Raw genomic sequence first — 17,783 nt, forward strand, 5'->3', positions numbered from 1 at the left:
ATCAGGGTGATACTAGCCTTGTAGAATGAGTTTGGAAGTATTCCCTCCTCCTCTATTTGTCCGAATAGTTTGAGTAGGATTGGTATTAGTTCTTCTTTAAATGTTTGATAGAATTCAGCAGTGAAGCCATTGGGTCCTGGACTTTTCTTTGCTGGGATACTTTGTATTACAGCTTCAATCTCATTTCTTGTTATTGGTCTATTTAGATTTTGGATTTCTTTGTGGTTTAATTTTGGTAGATTGTATGTGTCTAGGAAATTATCCATTTCGTCTAGCTTTTCCAATTTATTGGCATATAGTTTCTCATAGTAGCCTCTAATGATGGTTTGAATTTCTGCAGTATTGGTTGTAATGTCTCCTTTTTTGTCTCTGATTTTATTTATTTGTGTCTTCTTTCTTCGTCTGGCTTATCTTTTGCTTATCTTTTCAAAAAAAACAGCATTTTGTTTCATTGATCTTTTGTATTTTTTATTTCAATTTCATTTATTTCTACTCTGATATTTATTATTTCTTTTCTTCTAATTTTGGGCTTGGTTTGCCTTTGCTTTGCTAGTGTTTAAAGCTACATCATTATGTTGCTTATTTGAAGTCTTCTGCTTTTGTAGTGTAAGTGCTTATTGCTATAAACTTTCCTCTTAGTACTGCTTTTGTCTTATCCTACAGGTTTTGGTATGTTGTGTTTTTATTTTTATTTGTTTCAAGACATTTAAAATTTCCTTTTAAATTTCTTCATTGATGCCTTGGCCTTTCAGGAGAATACTATTTAATTTCCATATATTTGTGTAGTATCCATAGTTCTTCCTGTTATTGATTGCTAGTTTTATTCCATCATGGTCAGAGAAGATATTTGATGTGAATTCAAGTTTTTTGAATTTTAAGAGTTGTTTTGTGGCCCAGCATATAGTCTATCCTTGAAAATGATCCATGTGCTGAGGAGAAGAATGTGTATTCTACAGCTGTTGGATGAAATGTTTTGCAGATATCTGTTAGGTCCGTTTTGGTCTATAGTTCAGATTAAGTCCAATGTTGCTTTGTTAATTTTCTGTCTGGATGATCTAATGCTGAAAGTAGGGTGTTGAAATCTCCAGCTATTAACTTGGGTTATATCTTTGTCTTTAGCTCTAATAATATTTGCTTTATATATTTGGGTTTTACAGTGTTGGGTGCATGTATATTTACAATTGTTATATCATCTTGCTGAGTTGACCCCTTTATCATTATAAAATGACCTTTATCTCTGTAGTTTTTCTCTTGAAATCTATTTTGTCCAATATAAACTACTGCTCTTTTTTGATTTCTATTTGCATGCAGTATCTTCTTCCATCCCTTTATTTTCAGTCTTTGTGTGTTATTACAGGTGAAGTGTGTTTCTTGTAGGTAGCAGTTCATTGGATGTTGCTTTTTTATCCGTTTAGCCACTCTTTGTCTTTTGATTGGAGAGTTTAATTCATTTATATTCAATGTTATTGATATGTAAGGACTTAATACTGCCATTTTGTTATTTGTTTTCTGGTTGTTTTGTGGTCTTCTCTTCCTTTATTCCTTTTTTTTTTTTTGAGACAAGAGTCTCACACCGTTGCTGGGGCTGGAGTGCAGTGGTGCAATCTCAGCTCACTGCAACCTCCGCCTCCTAGGTTCAAGCAATTCTCCTGCCTCAGCCTCCCTGGTAGCTGGGATTACAGGTGCCTACCACCACACCCAGCTAATTTTTTTGTATTTTTAGTAGAGACAGGGTTTCACCATGTTGGCCAGGCTGGTCTTGAACTTCTGACCTCGTGATTTGCCTGCCTCGGCCTCCCCAAGTGCTGGGATTACAGGCATGAGCCACCACGCCTGGCAGCTTCTTGTCTTTTTGTGAAGATGATTTTCTCTGGTGGTATGTTTTAATTCATTGCTTTTTATTTTTTATGTATCTTGTGTAGGGTTTTTTGACTTGATGTTACCATGAGGCTTGCAAATAACGTAATCCATTATTTTAAACTGATGACAACTTAATTGCCAAAACAAACAAGCAAAGAGAAAACTAATGAAACCTCTACACTTTAACTTCATCCCCCACACTTCTTAACTTTTGGTTATTTCTATCTTATTGTATTGTGTCTTGAAAAGATGTAGTTATTTTCTGATGGGTTCATCTCTTGGCCTTTCTACTCAAGATATGAACAGTTTATACACCACAATTACAATGCTACAATATTCTGCGTTTTTTTGTGTGCTTACTATTACCAGTGAGCTTTTTACCTTAAGATGATTTCTTATTGCTCGTTAACATCATTTTCTTTCAGATTGAAGAACTTCCTTCAGCATTTCTTATAGGACATGTCTGGTGTTGATGAAATCCCTTAGCTTTTGTTTGTCTGGCAATGTCTTTATTTCTCCTTCACTTGAAGGATATTTTCACTTGATATGCTATTCTAGGATAAAAGTTTTTTCCTTCAGCACTTAAAATATGTCATATCACTTTCTCCTGGCCTATAAGGTTTCCACTGAGACATATGCTGCCAGATGTGTTAGAGCTCCTTTGTATGTTACTTGTTTCTTTTGCTTCTTTTAGGATCCTTTATCTTTGACATTTAGGAATTTGGTAATTAAATGTCTCGAGGTAGTCTTATTTCGGTTAAATCTGTAACCTCTCTGTGCTTTTGAATTGTGATATTGTTGTCTAGGTTTGGAAAATTCTCTGTTATTATCCCTTTGAATCAGCCTTCTACCCCATCTCTCTCTCTACCTCCTTGTTAGGTTAATGACTATTAGATTTGCCATTTTAGGACTGTTTTCTAGATTTCGTAGGCATGCTTCATTCTTTTTTATCATTTTATTCTTTTGTGTCTTCTGACTGTATTTTGAAATAGCCTGCTTCAAGCTTACGAATTATTTCTTCTGCTTGATCAATTCTGCTGTTGAGAGACTGACGCATTCTTCAGTATGTCAGTTGAATTTTTCAGGTTCAGAATTTCTGCTTGATTTTTAAGTTATTTCAATCTCTTGTTAAATTTATCCGATAGAATTCTGAATTCCTTTTCAGTGTTATCTTGAATTTTGTTGAGCTTCGTCAAAACAGCTGTTTAGAATTCTCTACCTGAAAGGTCACATATCTCTGTCACTCTGGGATTGATCATTTGTGCCTTATTTAGTTCATTTGGGGAGGTCATGTTTTCTTGGATGGTCTTGATGCTTGTGGATGTTTGTTGATGTCTGGGCATTGAAGAGTTAGGTATTTATTGTGGTCTTTTCTGTCTAGGCTTGTTTGTCCTCATCCTTCTTGGGAAGGCTGTCCAAGTATGCAAAGGAATTGAGTGTCCTGATCTAAGTCTTTGCTTATTGCAGCGGCATCTGCATTAGGGGGGACCCAGACCCAGTAACACTGACTCTTGCAGACCGGTAGAGGTACTGCTTTGGTGGTCTTAGGTGAGATCTGAGAGAATTCCCTGGATTACCAGGCAGAGACTCTTGTTTTCTTCCCTTACTTTCCTGCAAACAAATGGAGTCTCTCTCTCTGTGCAGAGCTTCCTGCAGCTGAGGGAGGGATGAAACAAGTACCCATGTGACCACCACCACTGGGACTGCGCTGGATTAGACCTGAAACCAGCATAGCACTGAGTCTTACCCGGGACCTGTGGCGACCACTGCCTGGCTACCACTGATGTTCTCTCAAGGCCCAAGAGCTCTTCAGTCAGCAGGTAGTGAATCCGGCCTGGCTTGTATCCTCCCTTCAGGACAGCGAGCTCTCCACTGGCCCAAGGTGGGTCCAGAAATGCCTGAGAACCAGGGCCTGGAGTCAGGAAGCTTAGGATTCCACTTAATGCACTGTTCTACTGTGGCTGAGTTGGCATCCAAGCTGCAAGACAAAGTTCTTTCCATTCTTCCCTCTCCTTTCTTCAAGTGGTAGTCTTTCCTCATGACCACCACTGCCCAAGGCCTGTGGTGAGTACTGCCTTGCCACTGCTGATGTTAACGTAAGGCCCGAGGGCTCTTCAGTGAGTTTGTAGTAAATGTTGCCAGGCCTGGGTCTCTCCCTTCAAGGCAGTGGGCTCCTCTTTGGCCCAGGGTGGGTCCAGAAATGCCATCCAGGAGCCAAGGCCTGGAATCTGGGATCCTAGGAGCCTGCTTGGTGCTCCACGCCACTGTGACTTAGCTGGCAACCAAACTGTAAGACAAAGTCCCCTTTATTCTTCCCTTTCCTTTCCTCAAGCAGAAGGTGATATGGTTTGGATATTTGTCACACCCAAATCTCATGTTGAGATGTTGTATTCCCCAGTGTTGGAGGTGGGGCCTGGTGGGAGGTTTGTGGGTCACAGGAATGGATTCCTCGTAGCTTCGTGCTGTTCTTGAGATAGTGAGTGAGTTCTCATGAGATATGATTATTTAAAAGTGTGTGGCACCTCCCTCTGCCCCTTGCTCCTTCTCTCGCCATATGGCCTGCAAGCACCTGCTTCACCTTCTGTCGTGAGTAAAAGCTCCCTGAGGCTTCCCCAGAAGCCAAGCACATGCTGGTGCCATAATTGTACAGCCAGCAGAACAGTGAACCAATTAAACCTCTTTTTTCAGACAGTCTCACTGTCACCCAGGCTGGAGTGCAGTGGCATGATCTCGGTTCACTGCAACCTCCACTTCCCAGGTTCAAGCGATTCTTGTGCCTCAGCCTCCAGAGTAGCTGCGATTACAGGATGTACCACCATGCCTGGCTAATTTTTGTGTTTTTAGTAGAGATGGAGTTTCACCATGTTGGCCAGACAGGTCTCAAACTCCTGGCCTCAAGTGATCCACCTGCCTTGGCCTCCCAAATTGCTGGGATTACAGGTGTGAGCCATGGCACCCAGCCTAAACTTCTTTTCTTTGTAAATTACCCAGCCTCAGATATTTATGTATAGTAACAGAAGAACGACCTAATACAGAAGGAGTCTCTCCCCATAGCCACCACAGCTGTGAACATGGTGGGTCATGCTTGAAGCCTGCATGGCACTGGGTCTTACCCAAGGCCTGCAGCAAGTTCTACTTGGCTACTAGCAAGTACCGGCAAGTATTACCTGCTGGTGTTTGTTCAAGACCCAAGGGCTCTTTAGTCAGCAGGTAATGGATCCTGCCAGAACTGTGTCCTTCCCTTCAAGGCAGTGGGTTCCCTTCTGGCCCAGGGTGTGTCTAGAATTGTCATCGGGGAGCTAGGTCCTGGAATGGGGGCCTCAGGACTCTGCCTGGTGCTCCATTCTCTTGTGGATGAACTGGTATCCAAGTTGCAAGGCAAAGTCGTCTTTACCCTCCCCTCTTCTCTCCTCACACGGAAGGAAGGAGTCTCTCCTAGAGCTGTGAGCTGTGCCACCTGGGATTGGGGGAGTGGTGATGCAAGCACTCCCTTGGCTGCCCCAGCTGGTATCTCAGCTCACTGCTACCTCCACCTCCTAGGCTCAAGCAATCCTTCTACCTCAGCCTCCCTAGTAGCTGGGACTATAGGCACACACCACCATGCCTGGCTAATTTTTTTGTATTTTTGGTAGAGATGGGTTTTGCCATGTTTCCCAAGCTTGTCTTGAACTCCTGAGCTCAAGTGATCCACCCGGCTCTGGATCACAGGCATGAGCCACCATGCCTGGCCTGGTGTCTTACTAGGTCACGTGCACCCAAAGTCCACTGGCTGCAAGCCCAGCACAGCACCGGGACTTGCCTAGGAATTGCAGTCCTTGTGGCCAAGACTGCCTTTCAAGTTTATTTAGGACCCTAGAGTGCTTTAGCATGCACTGGTGGGACTAGCCAGAACTCAGGTTCTCACTGCTGGGATGGATGATTTTCCTCTGGTTAAGGCTGGTATAAAAGTTCCTTCCTTGGGCCCCAGCTGATTTCTGCCCTGTGTTGCTTCCCACCATGATTGGCAGGACAGAGTTTCAATGCCAAGTCCCACAATCACTGCGTTCTCCCTTCCCCAAGCACACATTCTCTCTCTGTCATACAGCTGCTGTCCAGGGGGTTGAGGGAGGGTAGTGTAGGCAATTCAAAATTGTCTTCCCTAACCTCTTCAGTGCCCCTTTTCTCAATATGATATTAAAACCAGATACTTTGGTTCTTATGAAGGTGATTTCTTGTGTGGATAATTGTTCAATTTGGTGTTCCTGCAGGGGAGATGATTATTGGTTCTGTTTGTTCATCTTGCTCTGCCTCCTACTTCATTGATTACTTTCCTGACCTTTATTTCACCTTTGTTTTCAAAAGATGTTTTAGTATGGCAAAAAGTTCTACGTTGACAGTATTTTACTTTCAGTACTTTTAAGATGTTTTGCTGTTTGTGAGTTTCCATTGATTTTGTGAGAAATCTGTCATCATTGTATGTTCCTTTGTCCGTAATGCCTTTTCCCCCAGCTTCTTTTAAGATTTTTTTCTGTTTATCCTTAGTTTTAATCAGTTCGATTATGAATTGTCTTTTGGTAGCTTTCTTCATGTTTCTTTTTTGGGGGGGGTTCCTTTGAGGTTCTTGGTTCTATGGGTTTATAGTTTTCAATGCATTTGGAAAAAATTCTGCAATTATTTTACTTTTTCTGTCACTCCACCTCTTAATTTGGGAATTCCAATTAAAAGTTAATTAGGTTGCTGAAACTGCTGCAGAGCTCAGTTACATGCTTTTTTTTGGGGGGGGGGGTCTGTTTATTTGTTTCATTTTAGATAGTTGCTATTGCTTTGTCTTCACATTCTTTTAGCAGTTTTTTCTTCTTGATTGTCTCATCTCTTAATTCTATCCAGTGTAGTTCTTATCCCAGTCATTATAGTTTGCATCTTATAGAAGTTTGATTTGGATCTTTTGTGTCCACACACACATGCACTCCATGCCTCATGCCTCTTCTTCACATGTTCAGCCTTTCTTTCTTCTTCTTCTTCTTCTTTTTTTTTTTTTGAGGCAGAGTCTAGCTCTTTTACCCAGGCTGGAGTTGAGTGGTGTGATCTCAGCTCACTGCAACCTCCCAGGCTCAAACCATTGTCCCACCTCAGCCTCCTGAGTAACTGGGACTACAGGTGCGCACCACCACACCTGGTTAATTTTTGTGTTTGTTATAGAGACAGGGTCTTGGCCCTGTTGCCCAGGCTGGTCTCGAAATCCTGAGTGCAAGCAGTTCACCTGCTTTGGCCTTCCAAAGTGCTGGGATTACAGGCATGAGCCACTGTGCCTGTCCCCATGTTCCGTCTTTCTTATAGCTTCTTGAACATATAGAAGTCAATGATAATGGATTTTGTGCCTTGCCTGCTAATTCAAGTGTAATTTGAGGGTTTGTTTCGATTGATTGACTTTCCTCCTTTTTATAGATTATGTTTTACTTTTTTCATGACTTTTTTTTTTGAGACAGAGTCTCGCTCTGTCACCCAGGCTGGAGTTCAGTGACACGATATGGCTGACTGCAACCTCTGCCTTCCGGGCTCAAGCGATTCTCCTGCTTCAGCCTCCCAAGTAGTTGGGATTACAGATGCCTGCCACCACGCTCAACTAATTTTTGTATTTTTAGTAGAGACAGGGTTTCACCATGTTGGCCAGGTTGGTCTTGAACTGATCTCAAGTGATCCGCCCACCTCGGCCTCCCAAAGTGGTGGGATTACAGGTGTGAGCCACCACGCTCAGCCAGCATTTTTCAATTGAATGCTAGATATGGGAATTTTATCGGTTCCTGATATTTTTGTATTTTTATAAATATTTTTGACCTTTTTTCTTGGATGCAGTTAAGTTACTTGGAAATAGCCTGACTTTTTCAGATCTTGCTTTTAAGCTTTACTAGGTGAGACTACAGGACTTTATAGAATTAGTTTTTCCATTAGTGAGGCAAAAATTCTTCGAATACCATATCTGATGATCCATTAATAATAAAGTTTTCAAGTTAGTTTCCTCTAATTGTTTTGGGTGGGGTTTTCCCTACCTTCTGTAGTTTCCTCACACACGTGCACCAATCAGTACTCAATTAAATATTCAGTGATGACCTTTTGCATGTTTAAGGAGTTTTCTCTCTGTGCATCTCTCTCCTCTTGTATGCTGCCTTATGAAATTCAGCCACCTTAGTCTCTGTGAACTCCCAGATCCATTTCCTGGAGTTAGGGAGGCCACTGGGCTGCCCCTGGATTTATCTTCCCTTTGCCATGGCCTAGACACTTTCCCTGGACAGTAAGCTGAGTTCATTGTAAGGCTCTCACCTAGTTTGTTTTCCATCTCTTGATTTCCAGTTTCTTCAGCAATGTGTTATATATTTTGTTTGGATTTAAAGTTGCTTTAGTCGATTGGGCAAATTTCAGTGTCTGTTCCTTCATATTTTGGTTAGAAAACAACTCAATATAGTATTTTAGTAGAAAAAAGCCATGAAAAGAAAATTACTTTTAAACCCCTTGTTTCTTTTTATTGAAACTTATATTTTTCCTAGGCTCATTGAAGAGAACAGTTACATTTAAGTTTATTTATAACATCTGTCCTCATGTAATTTTTAGAGCTATTAACAAATTACAGGAGAAAATGAAAACTATTGATGTTACTAGTACTCCTCTGTTCCAATGAAAGCTTGATACTGCTAAGTGAATGATACAAAACAAGTTAATCCATTACTCCTCCTGATTCTTTGAAGTCTGAATCAACTTATAGAGGAAATCTCCTGTGATGTGCTGTGCTCTTCATATATAAATTTGATTGTATTTTGCTGACTGCTAATATTACAGATTTTTTTTTCAAGTCAAATTAAAATGGTTATATTCTGCAGCAAGTTATTTAAATTGTTCATGTTTCAAATAACGTCTCCTTCCATTTCATAGAATGGTGAAAACATCTGTTTATGTAATTATAGTTTGCTGTTGTCAAACTGGTACAGAATTTGCCTTAGTCTTTGAGTTTATTCTTCCTGCTAAAATGCAAACAAGGCTAATATATTCCACAGTTGTATTTGTTAAAAATCTTGATATAGCAATTTTCATTGTTACTGATATCAAAGACATTAAGTGGGATTAGTCAACCGTATCCATTATTTGTGAGCTTGAAAGACAAGAAAGTAGTTGGACTCTGCATGTAATTCAGAGTGTCATTTTAGCTGTCAGTTTCTGCTTCTCCTTATATCAAGACTTTTAAAAAGCGAAAGTTCTAATATATAGAGACATTTATTATTTTAGTTAATTTTTCCACTTCAAGCTGAAAGGTGCTATTAATTGAACAGGCAGGCATCCAAAGACAAATATCTAACTTGTTTTTCTCTGTCTTGCTTTCTTGGGATTTGTAGTTCATGATGGCAGACTCTCATCTGTTTTATTTCCCTGAGGATACCCAGTAACTAGAAAGTTCTTGGCATATAGTAAGCATTAACCACATTTTTGATGACAGTGAGTCAATGAATGAGTGAATGAACAATTAAGCTTCTGAGTCTTTTCCCTTCTTCCATATCTCATCCATCTTTCCAGGCCTAGTTCAAAGTTATACTGCATTTATGAAGTGTTTTTGAATGAAATTTTCTCCAACTATTTCAGTTCATTATGATTTTTTTTTTTTTTTTTTTTTTTAAAGACAGAGTCTTGCTCTGTTGCCCAGACTGGAGTGAAGTGGTGTGATCTTGGGTCACTGCAGCTTCCACCTCCTAGGTTCAAGTGATTCTCCTGCCTCAGCCTCCCAAGTAGTTGGGATTACAGGCGCCTGCCACCATGCCTGGCTAATTTTTTGTATTTTTAGTAGAGCTAGGGTTTCATCATGTTGGCCAGGCTGGTCTCAAACTCCTGACTTAGGTGATCCTCTGCCTCAGCTTCCCAAACTGTTGGGATTACAGGCATGAGCCGCCACGCTGGGGCCATTATGATCTTTTCATTGAACTCTTGGCATTTTCTTGCCAGTTTAAGAGAGAATTTTCTAACAAATATAACTGCACACAGTTGGAGTAGACAGCAAGAAGGAAACATTCTATTACTTAAAGTGTTTAAGGAGTGGCAGGATGGCCTTGTCAGTAAAAGGGAGGGGAGTGACAGGTATAGCGTTCTTATTGTGCCGGGTACTTATGTATTTCACGCCCTTTAATTTCAAAGGCCCCGACCCTACAAGGTATAGATCAACTTTGCCTATTTTTTAGTGTAGAAACTGAGGTTTAGAGAGGCCTATAAAATTTGTCTACAGTTCCATAGCCATAAGCGTCTGATTGATAAAGCAAGCCCAAGTTCTTTGTAGAAGAGCTGTTATACTGCCTTTAGTGTGTAACTACTTCATGAACTCAGAGTCCATTATGATTGTGTAAGGTATGACAGTTTGGCATTTCTACCAAGAAATGAAGGCTTGAATGGGGCAGAATGACAGCACTTGGTGGTTAGGAAGAGAAGAAAGTTTTGGATAATGGGATAATTAGAAACACCGAAAGGGAAAGAGAGGTACCAAACTTTATCATTCTGTTCCTATTTTGGCCTCATGGTATGTCAAGGTTTTTGACAACGAAGTTGGTGGATCCTATTTTGATTTTTTTAGAGAAACATTTATTATTGGGGTTTATTGCTCTGGTTTTTGTTTTATATGATACAAGAGAAACAACAAAATTAAGTCTTACAGTAAAAATAAGTCCTTTCCCCCCAACTATCTTAAAATCTTAAGATAAAAATCTTGACTGGTTAAAACCAGTCAACTAACTTCTTGTTTTTAGTGAAGATCGTGTTTGTTAATAATGCATTTTTTGAACTTGTCTTTTTTCATGGTTTCATATGGAACAGACATACCTTAGTAAACTGGCATATTATACTTTTATCTGGCTGCTCTCTGGATGATCTGGTAAACCATCATGTTATACAGAGGTTAAAGAGGTAAAGTGAGTTCATATTTTTGGTTGTTTTATTGGCAGATTTTCTCTCTGCTTTTCTGTACACTTAAAATGTTTGCATAATTAAAAATTTTTAAGAATTGCATAACCCTATTTGTATTTAATACATGCCTTTAAACAAATGAAAAAATATATTAAACTTTCGTTGTACCACCAGATGGCGCTCTCTATTAATCCAAATTAAGATGCCCACACCATTTTCTGAATTATTTTGTGTTATGTGTATTGTTAGATTTTTGGCATGAATGTATGGTCAAATAATAATGGGATCTAGAATTCACGAATAAAAGAGGAAGTAGAATAAATGAGTTGCTAATGTATAGCCCCAGGATATATCAAATAAGCCAGTGTTTAATATAGTTTCTGGAATTTAATCATTAGTCATTAGAATGATGTTAGAATAAAATTTAGGATTAGGAATATAGCTGTTTTGTATTTTGCCACATATGTTTGTCCTTCCTTATTCTGGGTTTTTCTTTGATTTTTATCAATAGTTTTTATGTATCTGCTGTTTTTGACATTAATGGTTTCTCTTGTTATATGTTAGTTTTATACTATTAGAGTAACTTTATTCCAATTATGATGTACTGGAATTTGGATTCATGAGATTTTGTCATATTTTGATCACATAAGCATGGAACATTTGAGCTTGATTTGTTTAACAAAATAAATAAACATCATCTCTGAATATATTCACTTGTGTCCATTCTTTCTCTTTTCATGAATGTGATTTATTATTTCAGTAATAAAGGATGTTAATCTTAAATTGGTAATCCTAAATAAAACTTTTATATTATCCTCATTAACTTTTTTTTTAGCTAAAAGGAATGGTAGGCAAAATTGATGTATGTTGAAAGTCAGCCTGAAAGCTATTGAGAGCATGATCTGTTAATTAACATAACAGTAAAGGCCTTTTACTGTTGCCTTTGCGAAAAGAAAACTAAACACATATTTTCAAAAGCAAACTATTTTGGCATTTAAAAAAGCTTGAAAATAGACATCTGAAACCTAATATTGTTAATGTAACACATTTTAAACATTTATTTATTTATTTGTATTTATTTTTGAGACAGAGTCTCACTCTGTCACCCAAGCTGGAGTGCAGTAGTGGGATCTTAGCTCACTGCAACCTCCACCTCCTGTGTTCAAGTGATTCTCCTGCCTCAGCCTCCTGAGTAGCTGGGACTACAGGCGCATGCCACCACACTAGCTAATTTTCATATTTTTAGTAGAGATGGGGTTTCACTATGTCTACATGTTGGCCAGGCTTTAAAATTTATTTTTTATTGCATGTATTTAAGCTGTATAGCATGACATTTTGATACACATATATAGTGAAATGATTTCTACAGTCAAACAAATCAACATATCCACCACTTTCCATAGTCAACATTTTTGGCATGGTAGGAGTACCTAAAACCTACTCTTTCAGCAAGTTTTCAGTATATTGCAGTGTAGTAACACTGCAGTGTATAACTATAGTCCTTATGCTGAACATTATATCTCTAGACTTAGCAATCTTACATAGCTGTACATTTGTACCCTTTGACCTCCCTCTTCCTGTTTCCTCTCCTTTCCTGCCCCTGGTAACCATCATTCTACTCTCTGTTTCTGTTTACTTTTCTCCCTAGATTTCACATATACGTGAGATTATACAATATTTTTCTTTCTATATCTGGCTTATTTTATTAACCATAATGTCCCCCAGATTCATCCCTGTTGTCTCAAGTGGTGGGTTCTCCCTTTTTCCCCCAAGGCCGAATTATATTCCATTGTATGTATACACCATAATTTCTTTGTTCATTCATCCGTTGATGGACAAACACTTAGGTTATTTCCATCTTAACTATTGTGAAAAAATGCTGCAATGAACATGGGAGTCCAGATATCTCTATGAAGTGCTGATTTCATTTCCTTTAGGGAAATCAGAGGAATTGCTTGGTCTGTGGTAGTTTTATTTTTAAATTTTTGAAGAATCTGCATACTGCTTTCCATAATAGCTGTACCAATTTACATTCCTACCAATAGTATATAAGGGTTTCTTTTTCTCTACACCTTTCTAACACTTGTTATCTCTTGTCTTCTTGATAATAGCCTTCTTAACAGGTGTGAAGTGATATTACACAGTGGTTTTGATTTGCATTTATCTGATGACTAATGATGTTGAGTACTTTCTGATATATGTATTGGCTATTTTTATGCCTTCTTTGGAAAAATGTCTATTCAGGTCCTTTGCCCGTTTTTAAGTAAGTGTTTTTTTGGTTTTGTTTTTTGCTAGTAAGTTTTAAAAAAAAATTTAGATATTAATTTCTTAACAGAGAGATGGTTTGCAAATATTTTGCCCCAATCTGTAGGCTGCCTTTTCATTTTGTTGATTGTTTCCTTTGCATTGCAGAAGCTTTTTAGTTTGATGTAGTCCCACTTGTTTATTTTTGCTTTTGTGGCTTGAGCTTTCGCTGTGATATCTAGAAAATCAGTCCAGACCAGTATGAAGGAGCTTTTCCCTATATTTTCTTCTAAGGAGGTTTTGTTTGTGTGTGTGTGTGTGTGTGTGTGTGTGTGTGTGTGGTATAAGGGTCCAGTTTCATTCTTTTGCATTAGATATTTAGTTTTCCCAACCCCATTTGTTGAAGAGACTGTACTTCCGCCATTGTGTCTTCTTGGCGGGCTTGTCAGGAATTACTTGACCATATATGCTTGGATTTATTTCTGGCTTTCTATGCTGTTTCATTAGTCTGTGTCTATTTTCATGCCCATACCATAAACCATATGCCAATATTGTTTTGATTACTATAGCTTTATAATACTTTTTTTTTCTTTTGAGACAGGCTCTCGCTCTGTTGCCCATGCTAGAATACAGTAGCACGATCATGGCTCATTGTAGCCTTGACTTCCTTGCTCAAGTGATCCTCCCACCTGAGCCTGCGACTGCAGGTGTGTGCCACTGTGCCTGGTTAATTTTTAAATTTTTTGTAGAGACAGATCTGTGTTGCCCAGGCTGGTTTCAAGCTCCTGGGCACAAGTAATCCTCCTGGCTCAGTTTCCCAAAGTGTTGGGATTATAGGTGTGAGCCACTGCACCCATCCTATAATATGATTTGAAATCAAGAAGTGTGATGCCTGCAACCTTATTTTTCTTTCTTAAGATTGTTTTGGCTACTTGGGGCCTTTTGTGGTTTCATACAAATTTTACAGTTTTTTTCTTTTTCTGTGAAAAATGTCATTGGAATTGCATTTGTTTGTATATTGTTTTAGGTAGCATGGACATTTTAATAATATAATTCTTCCAATTCATGAACACAAGGTATCTTTCCATTTGTGTCTTCAATTTTTTTTTTAATCAGTGTTTTATAGTTTTCGGTGTGTAGATCTTTCATTCCCTGGTTAAATTTATTCCTAACTTCAGTCTTTCATTACTTAATGATGGGGATAAATTCTGAGAGATGAGTCATTAGGTGATTTCGTCATTGTGGGAGACTCATAGAGTGTACTTACACAAACTAGCTGTCTCTGTGTCTAGGCTGTCATGGTATAGCCTATTGCTCCTAGGCGACAAACCTGTACAGCCTGTTACTGTGCTGAATACCGTAGGCAATTGCAGCACATAGTGTTTATATATCAAAACAATTAAACCTGGAAAAGGTACAGTACAAATTGCTATAAAAGATAAAAAACAGGCTGGGTGTGGTAGCTCACGCCTGTAATCCCAGCACTTTGGAAGGCTGAGGTGGGCGGATCATGAGGTCAAGAGATAGAGACCATCCTGGCCAACATGGTGAAACCCCATCTCTACTAAAAATACAAAAATTAGCTGGGCATGGTGGCATGCACCCGTAGTCCCAGCTGCTCGGGAGGCTGAGGCAGGAGAATCGCTTGAACCCGAGATTGCGTAGGTTGCAGTGAGCCGAGATTGCGTCACTGCACACTCCAGCCTGGTGACAGAGCGAGACTCCATCTCAAAAAAAACAAAAACAAAAACGGGTAAACGGCATACACATATAGGGCACTTACCATGAATGGAGCTTGCAGAATTGGCAGTTGCTCTGGGTAAGTCAGTGAGTGAATAGTGAATGAATGTGAAGGTGTAAGACATTACTGTAGGCTTTGTAAACACTGTACACTTAGGCTAGAATAAATTGATATTAAAAATTTCTTGATAAATTAACCTTAGCTTACTGTAACTTTTTATTATCTAAAAACTTCAAAAATTTTTTAAACTTCTTGACTCTTTTGTAATAACAGTTTAAGACACACATTGTACAGCTATACAAAGCATTTTCTTTATATCCTTATTCTATAAGCTTTTGTCTATTATTATTATTGCTTTTTTACTTTTTAAGCTTTTTTTGTTCAAAACTAAGACACGAACACCCATATTAGCCTAGGACTCCACAGGTTCAGGATTTTCAGTATCCCTCTTTCACCTTCACATCTTATCCCATGGAAGGTCTTCAAGGGCAATAACACACATGGAGCTGTCATTTCCTATAATAATAATGCCGTCTTCTGGAATACCTCCTGAAGGGCCTACCTGAGGCTATTTTACAGTTAACTTTTTTTAATAAGTAGAAGGAGTACATTCTAAAATAACAGTAAAAAGTATAGTAAATACATAAACCAGTACCATAGTCATTTATTATCAAGTACATAATTGTGTGTGCTATACTTTTATTCAGCTGGCAGTGCAATAGGTTTATTTACACCAGCATTACCACAGACATGTTAGTAATTTGTTGTGCTACGATGTCACAATAATTACAATGTCTCTAGGCAATAGGAATTTTTTATTTCCATAATAATCTCATGGAACTGTCACTGTAAATGTGGTCTGTCATTGATTGAAAGGTCATTATGCAGAGCCTGACTGTATTTTATTCCTTTTGTTGTGTTTTCTCTTTCAGATCGATCACTATTGGTATAAATAAATGCAGCTTATTTTTGTATGTTGATTTTGTGTTTTACTTTACTGAATTAATTTATTAGCTCTTTTTTTTTTTTTTTCTTTTTTGAGACGGAGTTTCACTCTTGTCACCCAGGCTGGAGTGCATTGGCGCGATCTCTGCTCACTGCAACCTCCACCTCCCAGGTTCAAGCGATTCTTCTGCCTTAGCCTCCTGAGTATCTGGGATTACAGGCGCCTGCCACCATGCCCGGCTAATTTTTGTGTTTTTAGTAGAGATGGGGTTTCACCATGTTGGCCAGGCTGGTCTCGAACTCCTGACCTCAGGTGATCCACCTGCCTCGTCCTCCCAAAATGCTGGGACCTGCACCTGGCCTAATATATATATATTTTTAATGGAGTCATTAGTATTTTCTACATAAAGGATTACGTCATCTGCAAATGAGGATAATTTTACCTTTTCCTTTCTGATTTGGATGCTGTTTATGTCTTTTGTCTGATTGCTCTTGCTAATATTTCCAATTCTGTGTTCAATAGAAGTGGTGAGAGTAGATATCCTTTCCTTGTACCAGATCTTGGAAGAAAAGCTTTCAGTTTCTCCCCTACAGATTATTATGTTTGCTTTGAGTTTTTCATAAATGGCCTTTATTATGTTGAGGAAGTTTCCTTCTATACTTATTCTGTCGAAAGTTTTTATTATGAAAAGATGTCGAACTTTTGTCAAATGCTTTTTCATTTATTGAGATGATCATGTGGCTTGTATCATTCATTCTGTTAATGAGAGGTAATCACCTTGATTGATTTGTGTATGTTAAGCCAACCTTATATCCCAGAGGAAAATCCCACTTGGTCAAAGTGTATTATCTTTTTAATGTGTTGTTGAATTTGGTTTGCTGGTATTTTACTGAAGATTTTTGAATGTGTGCTCATCAGAGATATTGGCTTACAGCTTTCTTTCCTTGTGGCATCTTTGTCCAGCTTTGGTACTACCCTGAGGGTGATACTGGCTTCATACTATGAGTTTGGAAATACTCCCTCTACTTATTTTTTGGAAAACTTCAAGAAGGATTGGTGTTAATTCTTCTTTGAGTGTTTGGTAGAGTTTAGCTGTGAAGCCATCTGGTCCTGGATTTTTCTTTGTTGAGAGGTTATTGATTACTTCTTTCATCTCTATTTGTAATTTGACTGTTGAGGAAATTCTGTTTCTTCTTGATTCAGTCTTGATAGGTTTTATGTTCCTAGGAATTTATCTGTTTCCTTTAGGTTATTCAATTTATTGGCACCTAGTTGTTTATAAGTAATTCCTTATTTTTTTTATTGCTTTTCTTTTCTTTTTTTTCTTTTTTTTTTTGAGACAGAATCTCACTCTGTCACCTAGGCTGGAGTGCAGTGGCACAATCATGGTTCACTGCAACCTCTGCCTTCCGGGTTCAAGTGATTCTTTCCTCAGCCTCCTGAGTAGCTGAGATTACAGGCATGTGCCACCACACCTGGCTCATTTTTTGTATTTTTAGTAGAGATGAGGTTTCACCATGTTGGTCAGGCTGGTCTTGAACTCCTGACCTCAAATGATCCACCCACCTCGGCCTCCCAAAGTGCTGGAATTACAGGTATGAGCCACTGGACCCATCCTGTGATTTTTTTATATTTCAGAGACATCCTTTGTAATGCTTCCTCTTTCATTTCTGATTTTTAGTCTTCTCTCTCTCTCTCTTAGACTACCTGGGAGTTTGTCAGTTTTATTTTCTCAACAACCAACTCTTAGTTTTGTTGATTTTTTTTCCTGTGGTTTTTCTATGCTTTATTTGATTTATCTGTGTTTTTTTACTTTCTTTCTTCTGCTAACTTTGGGTTAAGTCTGTTCTTATTCTAGCTCCTTGAGGTGTATAGTTAGGTTGTTTATTTTGAGATTTTTTTAAATGCAGGCATTTATCACTACAAAATTTCCTCTTATTACTGCTTTTGCTGTATCACGTAAGTTTTGGTTTGTTCTCTTTTGTTTTTGTTTATCCTGAGATATTTAAAAAATTCTCTTTTGACTTACTGTTTGACCTAGTGGTTGTTCAATAGTGCGTTATTTAGTATTTGTGAATTTTC

The 17,783-nt window shown here is 38.5% G+C and overlaps 1 protein-coding gene across 5 annotated transcripts in view; it reads left to right on the forward strand.

Annotated features, from left to right (window-relative positions):
- Positions 1-17,783, forward strand: part of SMAP1 (small ArfGAP 1) — a 193,518-nt gene that overhangs the window by 28,044 nt on the left and 147,691 nt on the right. Inside the window, exon 1 of one of the 5 annotated variants that reach the window (XM_055113858.2) lies at positions 3,510-3,680. The exons of the other annotated variants lie outside the window; for them this stretch is intronic. Coding sequence (XP_054969833.1) covers positions 3,644-3,680 — 37 coding nt within the window. The 5' untranslated portion in view covers positions 3,510-3,643. Of the gene's footprint in view, positions 1-3,509; positions 3,681-17,783 lie in introns of those variants that run through there. 5 annotated transcript variants of the gene reach the window in all.

The sequence above is a fragment of the Pan paniscus genome, chromosome 5 (assembly GCF_029289425.2).
Source record: "Pan paniscus chromosome 5, NHGRI_mPanPan1-v2.0_pri, whole genome shotgun sequence".
Classification (NCBI taxonomy): Eukaryota; Metazoa; Chordata; class Mammalia; order Primates; family Hominidae; genus Pan; species Pan paniscus.